This window comes from Nannospalax galili, unplaced genomic scaffold (assembly GCF_000622305.1).
Source record: "Nannospalax galili isolate Female #2095 unplaced genomic scaffold, S.galili_v1.0 scaffold1833, whole genome shotgun sequence".
Lineage (NCBI taxonomy): Eukaryota > Metazoa > Chordata > Mammalia > Rodentia > Spalacidae > Nannospalax > Nannospalax galili.
Window position 1 is genome coordinate 271,773 of NW_008332591.1, and position 12,358 is coordinate 284,130.

General features: G+C 40.9%; 1 protein-coding gene across 1 annotated transcript in view; it reads left to right on the plus strand.

The window, feature by feature from the left end:
• Positions 1–1,472: 1,472 nt before the first annotated feature.
• Positions 1,473–12,358, plus strand: part of LOC103729443 (POU domain, class 6, transcription factor 2-like) — a 40,193-nt gene continuing 29,307 nt past the window's right edge. Inside the window, exon 1 of the mRNA XM_008827514.1 lies at positions 1,473–1,625. Within this exon, the coding sequence (XP_008825736.1) occupies positions 1,473–1,625 (153 nt within the window). The remainder of the gene's footprint in view (positions 1,626–12,358) is intronic.

The window sequence follows — 12,358 nt, forward strand, 5'->3', positions numbered from 1 at the left end:
GGAAGGAAGCAGGGAAGCAAGGAAGGAAGGAAGGAAGGAAGGAAGGGGAGAAATGAGGAATAGATCAGAGATAGAGATAAATGGAAAAGTCACAACTCAGAGCAATAGGAGCGTCAAGATTCAAGTTCAGATCTACAGAGAAGAAGGCTTCTGGATGATCCCATGTTTAGCTATAGAACATTGCTCCAAATTGCCCCTTTTTTGTTGCCTAATTTTTCCCATCTCCAATAAATAGATCTTGAGAAGCTGGTATTAATTGGAAAGTTCAGGATATTACAGTAAAGTCAAACTGTGATGCAGTTTTCTACTTACAAGTAAATGGCATTAATTAAGCAAGGCACAGATACACAGTGGTACAGTTCCTGGATCAGACACTTGGCCAACAGATATTCACAGTAATCCAGCTTCATTTAAGTAACACAGGCAGCAGAGAATGGCTGTGTCCTCACACGGAAGGGAATCCAGGATAAAAATTCAGATTCTCAAATCTGACAGGGGCCTAAGTAAGCCCTGACTCCATTCCAGTGCACCTCTGCAATCCAGGCAAAGCATCTCATCCCCCTCAGCCAGGTTTTTCTTCTATAAAATGCCAAAATATCTTGTCTTCAGTGTCATTGGAAGGATTAGTACTAGAATACTAATAAAATTGATAAGTGGCACTAAGTGCCAATCAGTACTTAGCCCTCAACATGTTACATCACTGCATCTCTTCTACTGTCTCACAATGTACCCTATGCCCACTGTACAGATTAAGAAATTGTAGAATCCAAGCTCAGTTTCATCTGATACCAGAGAATGTTCCTCATCACATCCTCTGACAATGTGAAACTTTTTGCTTTCTTCTTGAGTTATCCTGAGAATCAAGACAGCCCCTGGCACATAATGAACATCTTACAGCAATAAAATCTATGACTGAATAAAGTATGTCATGTATGCTACTATGCTGTTCAGTGTGCATTTTACATTAACTCAGCATTTCATTTCATTCCCACAATGTTCTTACACTGTTAATCCAATTCACAACTGATGGGTGAACTAGAGGCTTGGAAAAGTTAACCCACTTTCCAGAACCACAGAATGAATCAAAGAGCCTAGATTTAAACCCAGATGTTACTGCTTCTCAAAGCCCAGATTTCCTTTGGGCAAAGTTGCTGTAAACATATCTAAATGCCTAGTATAAATGCCTAATACAGAACCTGCCATGTAGGAGGAATTCCACAAATGTGTGTGTGCACCAAATCCTCTAAGGGTGGCTAGTCTATAAGGCCTATTTCATATATTAAAGTTTTATGTGGAAATGCTTTAACGTGCCATCCAGTATTACCTTATCAAATCAAAAAGGCAGTTATCGATTGCTTAGTTTTCTTTGGGTTCCTTTAACATTTTTCAGTTAATGTAAAGAATGAACATAATAAAGGATGCCAAACACTTGGGCCTCACATAGCGAGTCATTTACTATGTAAGTCTCAAGCATGCCCTGCTCCACCTTTTCCTTTGACCATATCTGTCCTGAAACCACTATTCGTCCAACACGCAGGAAAGGCCCCTGTGGCAATTTGGGGTCTGTTGTCCACACCATTAACAAGATGGGCAACCCTGTCATCTCAAGATTAACACAGCAGCAGGTGAGGTGATTCATTCTGGCCTGCTTCCCCAACATGACTACAGGCTGCTGGACAGCATGGCTTTTCTCCATCACAAAATGTATTTAATTTAACCAAAGGTGGGACCAGAGAAAGATATTAACTTCTGGGTTCCTTTAAGTTCTCTTGCTTTCCACTAATGCCCTAGAATAAAAACACCCCTCCGCTTCCCTCATTATATCTGCAAGTCGTTTTGGTCAGCTTTCCTTGATAATCCAAAGTAAGGAGAGATTTATACAGCTACAAAAGTCTGCTTGAAATTCACAAAGAATTTTAATTAGTTAAAAATGGAAGTTAAAAATGGAAGGCTTTTAAATGTGAGAATCTTCTCAGGATCATTAAGCTACAAAAGAACTATTTAGGTTTATACTATAAAAGATGGTACCTTTGAGAGGAAGGATATTCATGTTTAAAGCATGATACACAGATTACCTAAGTAAACACAAAAAGTGATGACATGTTATACAGGTCAGGACTCAGAAAACTCAATTTGATATTGAGACCACAAGATCACATAGCACTGCCTAGTATGGAATGGTTTTGCAAACTTAGACCTGCTCCTACTATGAAGACCCTAGATATGTCAGAAGATACCGAGAGCTTCGTCTTCTCCAAAATCAAGCCTGATCTGACATTGTTAGAAATGGTCTGCATTTTTAGAAGTATTATTTTTCAACTCTGGGTTATTGATTATGTTGTTGGTTTTGCAACCAAGTCTCTCAATTTTTTATGTTAAGTATTATATCAGTGTCTCTATTATTGTAATAATATATATGTATAGTTTATAAATTATTACATCTGGCAAGACTGGCAAGAAGTGAGAAGGGTATTCTTCAAAACTAACTTTTGAAATTAAAAATTCCAAAATTCATGCTATTAGCATAAATTATAAATCGCTGGACTTAGAACAGGACAGTCAGAAAATCATTGTTAGTGATTTATTAACAATAATAAATCACACTTCCCTGATGACAAATATGAAGTGCTAGAGTAACTAAATGTGCATATTATTGAGGGACATTTAAAGTAGGAATAAGAAAACTCTGGGAAGCAACCACTGGTTGTCAAAAACTAGGTCCTGGTCATTGGGGTATGGGTGCAGACTGGCCAACCATGAAAATGGGGCTGCAATTTTATGAGAAAAGCTCATCAGCATAATTCTAATGAGTTGCAGTCTTTGTTGTGAGAAATGAGAAATTCTGTGGTTGCACCCTAAAGAACATTAAGAAAACATTACTCACAGGAAATTGAAAAAGTAATATGTGTTAGAGTGATGAGGATAACTTTTTCTGATTGAGCAGACAGATAAACATTGCATGCAAGTATCAAAATACATTTAATTTTGCCACAACAATGGACATTGTCTTCACAAAAAGCTCATGAGTCATCCTGTGGGCCTGGGTGATGACAAACAGATGCATCTTTAGTGGCACTCGGAGTGGCTTCATTCCCCGCCCTCCCTTTTTCCTTGGAGGTTTGTTTTGTTGTTTATCCTCATTTAAATTCAGCTTTACAGCTGATGCACTCATTGCGTATAAACACAGAATCAGGAGACGCTAAATATGCAGAGCACTTTCTGATCGACTGACAAATGTTGTCCTCACCTAGTCACTGCATAAGGACCTATTTCAATGAAGAATAAATTAGGAATATTGGAGATCATTGGTCCCCCTTTTTTTCTGTAGCTCTTTTTTTCTCCTATTTTGGAAGAAGTATAAAATAAACAGTTCCTAAATGAAAGGCTGTATTGGGGAATGTTTCCTAAAGCATCTCCGGATGGTTGTGAGTCAAGGAATACTCCCAAGCAATAAATAGCTTTAATCTGATTTAGTCACTTAATCTGGTAGCAACCAGTAGAAACAGAAATACTTCCCAGATTCTGAATGTTGGAGGTTTTTTGCCTGGTTATAGAACTTAAAGTCTTAGGGAAAGTCGTGCAAAGGCTCACAAAGTGGTCTTTCTGCAAAATGATGGCTTTACCACAGTAGTGATCCTCTTTTGAAGGGAAAAAAACGTTCTTGCAATTCTACATTATGACCAGCAATGAAGAAAATGAGAAGAGCTCAGAGTTATTGTAATCACTGGCTAAACACAGAATCAGCAGTGAAGAGAAAGTCTTCTGGCTGTCTTGAGGAATTTGTCATCATTTTCTGGTTCACGGAAATTCCTTCAACTTTCTAATGGTCAAATATAATGAAAACACTAACACCACTGAAGAGAATTAGAAATTTGTTAGCTCAACCTCATAAATAGTTCCATTTTCTCCCATTGAACAGTAGTATTCAAATAAACAGAAAGAAAAATAATGTGAGGATATACAAATTAAAACCCAGACCAGGGCGAGGGAGGGGGACTGGAGAGATGGCTTAGTGGTTAAGAGCACTGGATGTTCTTGCAGAGAACCCAGGTTTGGTTCCCAGCACCCACATGGTAGCTAACAACCACCTGTAATTCCAATTTCAGAGGATTTAATAACCTCTTTTGGCCTCTGTGGGCGTTGCATTCATATGCTACACCTACATACATGTAGGCAAAACATTCATACACATAAATAATTTAAACCCAGGTCTCATGGCCCAAAGGAGTCCATTTGCTTTCTGGGTGTATCACATTCACACTTGTAATAAATAACTGTGGATTAAAATGTTTTTTTCAATCCCAATTAGAATTCAATAGATAATAAATAGAGGAGTGGGGGGGGTCTCTTTTATATCAACATTAGTTTCATTCATGGTGGGTCTGTCCTCTTGACCTACCCACTTCCTGAAGACCTCACCTCCAAATAGCATCACATGAAATAGATTTCAGTTGTGAAATATGGAAAGACAGATGTGGTCTATTGAAATGCTCAACTGAACTTTGATAATAGCTGGAGATGATATTCTGCAAAATTGACTCTCTTCTTCTTCTTTATTGTCCCACCTTCTAGATGAGTAAAAAACTATGGAGCTCAGTGAAAGTAAACCAGCACCATGGAGAAACCCAGAATCCCTCTAAGATCCAAAATTTGCCAATGTGTTTTTCAACACAGCATGAGTAATTGTCATAGTTTTTGTCAACTTGACACAAACCTAAACATACCTGAGAAGAGGGAATTTCAAAGGAGGAATTTCCTCTATCTGATTGGCCTATAGTCATTTCTGTGGGGAATTTTCTTGATTGCTGATTGATGTGGCAGGACCCAGTCCACTGTGGGTAATACTATCCCTGAGTAAGGCGGCCTGGGCTGTAAAAAAATAAAATAAAATAAAAGAGGTGACTGAGTAAGCGAGAGAGAGCAAGCCAGTAAGCAGCATTACTCCAGGGTCTCTGCTTCAGTTCCTGCCTCCAGATTCCTGCCTTAAGTTCCTTCCTTGGCTTCCCTCTATGATGGAATATGAAGTATAAGATGAAATAAACCCTTTCTTCTCCAAGTTGATTCTGGTTAGTGTTTTATCACAGCAATAGAAAAGCAAACTGGAACACGTTTTTAGATATAATACAAGTATATATCTAATATAGTTTTAAAGCTTGTCTTAGTGATGGGCCCCTATACTTTGTTCTAGAAAAGAATGCATTGCCTGGGCTCTGGTTTCAATGTGGCATTGATTGTTTAATTTTAATTTGGTTATGTAATTATATACTAGATGAATTTTTCCTAACCCATGAGTCTAGAACTCAAATGAAAGAAAAATGGAAATGCTCACCATTATAATAATGTATAAGTACAGATAAATACAGATATTATAGTGCCTCTTAAAAAAATTTAAAAAGCATTTAAAAAAGACAAACTTATCCCCAGAATGTAACATGTGACAGATTCAGTTGTAGTATTTCTGCAGTAGGAACTGTCAACCTCTAGCTTCATTTTGCCAAAGGACCCGAGAAAGATTCAGGTCCAATAAGGATGACCATTGTATCAGTGGGGTTGATGCTTACCTGGGAGGCCTGTCAGTTACCCAACAACACTTGGAATTGTTCCTGCAAAGTTTGCTGCTAGTGTGATACAAAGACAGGGTCGCCTGTGCTCCATAAGCAAATCATTCCTGCAAGGCATCTTTGGAGCTGATAGCATTTATCCTGTCATACTTGATTAAGATATGGAAAGAGCTTCAGAGTCTCCCTAATTATTTGTAATTGAAAAACAAAGGCAGATACAATAGAAATCTTATTTTCTAACAACTAAACAAACACAAGAGTATTCAAGACTGTGGCTTGGTGTTTGGAACAGTTTCATGTAAACGTGAAGGAAATGGAGAGCCACAGAAGTACATCTTTATTATACATGATAAATGTTATAGCTACTCATAAGATTAATCTTTCTAACGTAATCATCAAACAACCAGGTCAAAGTTGCTCCTGACTCTTCTGACCTTTTCCTGGATATTGTTGTGACTGTCTCCTTTGGTGGGCACTGACTGCCCCTGTTATCATTTTAATATTTTCAGTAGCTTTAGGGGAACTTCAGCAACTCACATATTTGAATAGTATCCCCCCCCCTTTTTTTTTTTTTTTTTTTTTTTTTTACAGGGTCTCTTTGTAGCCCCAGCTTTCCTGGAACTCACTATGTAGACCAGGCCGGCCTTGAACTCACAGATACCTGCCTGCCTCTGCCTCCCGAGTGCTGGGATTAAAGGCGTGCACCACCACGCCCGGCTTTAGTCAGCTGAAACGTCACTGCTCAGTATTATGAATAGTGTCTGCTACCTCTCAGAAATGAACAGCCTTCATGGTTTATGGGAAAGATAAACATTCTGCTCACTGTTTTAAAGTCTCTGGCAGCTTGTTAAGTCCCTTCCCTCTCCTCTTTCACTTTTTGCTTTCTATTCTCCTCTATTTTTCAAGCATATTTGTGGCACAGCTCTGACATGGTGACTTATGAAATCACATTTTTAGTGTTGCTGACTTGACATTTGAGGGGAAGGCAGTCCCACTGAAACTTCTCCAGGGCAGTGATCCTTACTCTGCCCCTGGACAAATTCCAGGCTTGTGGTCCAGGACTTCTCTGGGCACTCTTGAGTAACACATCTTCTCTGGTCACTTTCAATTGCAAATAACATTTCCAGTTACCCAACAACAACCAAAATTGCAAGCCTGGGGTTGGCTAGATGGCCCAGTAGGTAAATGCACTTGCCTTAACAATCTGATGACCTGGGTTGGATCTCTGGAACTCACAGGCCGAAAGAGAGAACTGACTTCACAAAGTTGTCCTCAGACCTCCACATGTGTGCTATGTCATGTGGGCGGCCACACACATGAGGATTGATGATGACAATGATGATGACAATGACGATTATGAGGATGAATTTAATATAAATCTTTAAAGTTGCAAAGCTAACTTGAAACACCTCAACAACAGCAACTCCCTACTAGGTGGCCTTCCTGATGCTTCTACTGTAGAAAGGGGCAGTGGGAGCTTTCTGTCCCCAGTGGCATGACTCCCCTGTGCCCCAGCTCAGTCGTAATATTTCTGACATTTTGGGTTGAGGTGAGGAGATAAGGACATAGGAACAGCCCAGCCACCTGCTGTGCCTCAGAGTAAGCACATATGACTCACACCAACTCTGGGTGAAACTTTGCTGAGTTCTCTCGAGGCCCTGCCGGGACTTTTTAGTGGTATATTGCTATGGGCAATGTGCCTCTTCCAGCTACCCACTTCTAGCTCAGAGCTGGTTTTTCTCCAGATTTAATCCTTAAAGCTCTCTCTGGTGCTATCCCAGAGCCTATTTTACAAGGAGTACTCTAGCACAAGGTCTGAAGTGGGCTAGACCCACACCATTGACTCCAGAGAAGCACGCATCCCTACCCTCTCCAGCAGATGAGCACTTCATGACAATGGCATGGGGTACATTCTCTCTCTCCCCCCGTCATAGTCCCTCCCTTATCCTCTTTCTTTCTCTCTGTCTCCTCTCATTCCAAAAGCAATAACCTCTAAATTTGAAGGGACAAAGCTTAGTTAGACACTTTGATTAACATGAAGGAAGGAGAAAACTCCCAGGTAAACCCTGGGAGTGGTGAATATATACAGACTTTCAGAGTTGTGGAGTTCTGTGTTCTGTAACTGTTGAACAGGTTTTCAGAGGCCTTGTCTATATATCCAGTACTCTCATTTGAAACACAACACCTTCCTAATACCTAGAATGAAGCTTCCAACTTAACAGTCTAAGACAAGAAACCTTTAATCATATTTAGTGGTGAGCTACTGTCTTCTGCTTTTAATGATTATTTACATGGTGATAAGCTAATATTAAAAAGAATGCAAAGGCCGGGTGTGGTGGCACACATTTGCAATCCCAACAGTTGGAAAACAGAGGCAGAAGAATTGCAAGTTCAAGACCAACCTGGGCTACATACACTGTCTCTCAAATAAAAAGAATCCAAAAGTGTTTTTGCAACCTAGTACAAATGCCTAGGAGCTAGCTACCACACAAGAATATAAACAAAATTAAACTATGAATGAATATTTGCCAAACACTTATTTGAATGGTAAAGCGGTGTTGAGTGCTTTGCATGCACTATTTTATTTTGTGCTTGCAATATTCCTATTTTGCTGATGAGCAAACTGAGATTCTGGGAAGTAATATTATTCACTAGTGATCTCCTACTAATGATTGCCCACTCATCCATGGTGAACCCTGGATTTAATCCTAATCACTGGGGAATATGTTTCTTCTATGTACATCTTAAACTCACTAAGGAGAATTTCCTTTAATGGCTTTAAGAAGATTTTAGGAGAGAAAATTGTCTTTATTGTCATTATTGCTGTTTTTGTAACATCCATTTTCATGTAAGTTCTTTTTCCCATAATGTTACAGAAAGTGCTGTTTTAAGGATCATAGTGCCTCCAGTTCTTTACTGTTGTTCTATGTGTTTCTGTTCCTAAACATGGACCCAAACATTAGCACACCCGATGGGGTTCTAATTCTAATTGACAGCCAAAGACATCAAGTAGGAGGGTATTCCCTGACAAAACATACCTATAAATATCCACCATAGAAGGATGGAAATAAACACCTTAGATAGAATACGGTTTTTCACAGTTTCTCATTAAATGTGTGTCTTGAAAGTCACTTTAAGATAATTGGTCTGAGATCCTGGGCTTCCACAATGCCACCCAAGCCCACACTGCCCTACCCTCTCCCTGTGCCCATGCCAGATGTTGCAAATCAGGCACAATACTTCTTCCTGAGCCTCAGGACTTCCAGAGCTCCAGGAAGCCAGAGCCATGACCTGCAGGACTGGATCCATTCTTGTTCATTGTGTGTCTTCCTCTAACTGTGTACCTCCATCTGCTCCCTTCACACCTTGACCATCCTCTGAATCAGACTCTCTGCTGGAATCCCTCTCAACACTCACTCTTCTCTTGTTTGCCATCTTGTATGTGGCCAGATACAAGAGGGCACAAATGTCTATCTCGGGGAAAATGATGTTTGGTTGTGAAATATTGGTATTTCTTTGTCCTTTCTAGAATAAATGTCCTAATCAGAGATGCCAAGTAACTCCAAGAAATTTAGCTTTAAACACTGAAGAATAATGAGATCTGGAATGAATGTATCATATAGCAAAAGAAAAAATTCATCACTTGAGGTAGGGGAGAATCACTATGGTCAGACCAGAAAAACAGAATGTGACTAGCTACTTTCAGAGATAGTTCCTCACCAGCTCCTTAGCTCTCCAAAGCTATGAGCTCTTTGTTCAAGTATGGACAGAGAGAAGCTAGTGTTAACAAAAGTCACTTGACCAAAAAGTGCTGGGGTTACACAAATATTTGGAAAGGAAGTGTCTCTGCTAATGCATTGAAAGACCTGGAGAAGTCACCGGTTTACAGCATTGACGTGTTTCCTTGTTCTTTAAGGTATGGCAGCAAAATTACTTGTCAATGTGACATCTGCAATCACATTCTTGTGGCAGAGTTTAACAGCATATCACAGACTGTAACAAGTCAAATGACTTGTCTGAGTGCCTGGGCTTCTCTGACATGTGCCTAAGACTGCAGCATGTTAACGGTGAATACATTCAGGACACTTCCCTCCTTCTGTCCTAATTCATCCCTGTAAATGCCTCAGCTAGCCTGAGGAAGGTATTGTAACAACAGCCTGAGGACCCAAAGGAACCACATGGCCTTGAACTGCAAAGCTTGCCATGGTCACAAAATAAATCTCAATAATTTGTTGCTCAACTATAGTCCCAGCTAGATATAAGTCACCTAAATTCTTATGGAAATATGCGTGCTAATCATTCGAATGTTTGCTTTTTAGGTTTTTGGTTTTCTTTGGTTGTTGTTGTCGCTGCTTTGTTTTAGTTGCTCTTGTCACATGAACTTTAGTCCCCAATTGTGGTTCTTGCCCTTAACTCTTCTAAGGAAAGAGTCATGCAGACTTGAAGGGCAGCAACCAAATAAGTCTCCTATAAAGAAGCAGGAACCCTTTCAAGTCACACATTATCATTATAATACCAGTATGGGCCTCAGCCTGCTTAAAGCATTCATCAGAGACAGGTGGGGAGCCAGGGCAAAGACAGAGATCATTGTAAACGGTGCTTGAGCTATTTGCTGCGGGATTGATGGGGCAATAATTTCACTCAAAAATTTCTAATGTTGCAAGCTAGGCATGGAGTAGGGCTGTGCTTTGCGGATTGAAGTGGAAGTCAATGAATCAAGTTGCATCGTCTGTGCCAAGGATTCGATGAGGCGTTTTTACTTCACACTTGGATGAGCACACTAGCATCCCAGGAACTGTCTGCTCTGCAGTCTCTTACCACTTGAGCACCGTGTATCCATACTGTCATATTCACACCTGAAATGACTCCATGTCGGCCTTCCTCCCCAGCCCCCAGCAAAACCGATTTGCCACCAAGCATGATAGTATGCACACTTCTAATCCCAGTATTCAGGAGGCTGAGGCAGGAGGATCCAACTTGAGGCCAGCCTGGGTTAAATACCAGGTCCAAGGCCAGTCTTGCATATATTGAGATCATGTCTCAAATCTCTCCCCACCCAACCCCAAGACACACACACACACACACACACACACACACACACACACACACAGAAATGACCATAACCTCTTGGCTGGATAGAATATGATTCTTCAAGGCTAGCCCATTTCAACATCTTGCATCCAAATTGATCAACTCACTTTTCTCCAAGCCTCTTCCCCTTGGGCTATCCACCTTACCAGGTTTTGCTTAATCCCATTCATCTCCAAAACCCCCTTAGATCCTGAATCTTCTGTAGAATCTTCCTGAACTACCCCAAATAATTCCTTCCTCTGAAATAGATCATTCCCAGCATTCTTCAGCACATGCTACATGGCTTTGGAGATTTTTATCAGCTAGCCCTTGCTTGCTCATTTAACATTTATCACTTCCTCTGAACTGGTAGAATCTTTGCATGTGATGTTATGTTGACTCTGGCCTGTCCCAGCTGCATTTTCTTAGCATCCTCCATGGCACACAACTCAGTGCTAATAGAGAGTTTCCATTGGTAAATGGACAACTGTTTATAAAAAACATGAGAAGTCTCAGATCTTTGTACCATGTGGCTCCTTTTTTGTCACTGTCTCTGTGAAGTCAAAGTCTTTGCAGTTCTGGGTAATGTATGGAAATGCTAAGAAGACTCAGAACCAGCCTGAAAACAAGAAGTCAACATAGCATTTTTAGACAATCCAGGGTGTGATCATCTCCACCCTTCAACAAATGGGAGCAAATTAAAACCAAGGTATTTTGATGCTTGGAAGCTATGACAAACTTCCCAGCATGCACTGGCAAATGTCTGGCATGCTGACATGGTAATCCCAAGCTCCCAAAAGGAGCACAAAAAAGAAAAATGTGTAACTTCACCGAAGGCTTCCTAACTTTACATTCATCCCTGCCCTATCCTTACCTCACAATCAAACACTCTTATTAAAGGATTCCTTCTGTGGGGTCATTATAGATTCCACTGACTTTAATACTACTGTCGTCCTATCTGTGATAAGTGATGCTCAGACCTAGGCAAAAAGAAAGGAGAGGGTTTTAGTAATGTCACAGCTCAGTGTCGGGAAGTGAGATTGCTCCTAAGGGAGAGGCTGCTGAGCCGATTGCATTTGCCTTTCTGTTTCTTCTTTCACCCAGAAAGTGCATCTCATTACCACAGAGGCAGCACAGACTCACATCAATCATCATGGGACCAGATGCCTCTCTTTTGGTCACATGGTGTTCTGTAGCTGTCATGTGCTGTGCCTCACTCAGAGGCATTCTCTTCGGCTACTTACTCCCACAAGCTCCTAAGTGCACTGACACCTGAAGGTACCGAACTTCAGCAGCCAATCAAAAGCGGCAGGAAGGCAAAGGCCTAAGACAGGGTAGGCAGCCAGAGTGCCCAGTCTGTTACCAAGCCGTCACTGTGCACACGTAGACAGGAAGTTACATTCAGTGTAGACTAGGACAGTCGGCTATATCCATGTCTCTCTTACAATGCCCGTGGGGGTCACAGGAACTGGCTTTTAGGCTAATTCAAGACCACTCATCAATAAAGTACTTATGCACCATGAGCTATTAACATGGACTCCTGACCCTGTTTGCACTGACGGGACATGTTCATTGCTGTCACTGAAGGACAGACATTGCTGGCTTGTTCTATCTGCAGGCCAGTCAGCTCCCACTGTGCAGCTGACCATTCTCACAATAACTGCTTGGCCTTCGTCCGCCTCTGCTGACAACTGATACTCACACAGCCCCACCATTTGTGCCATCCC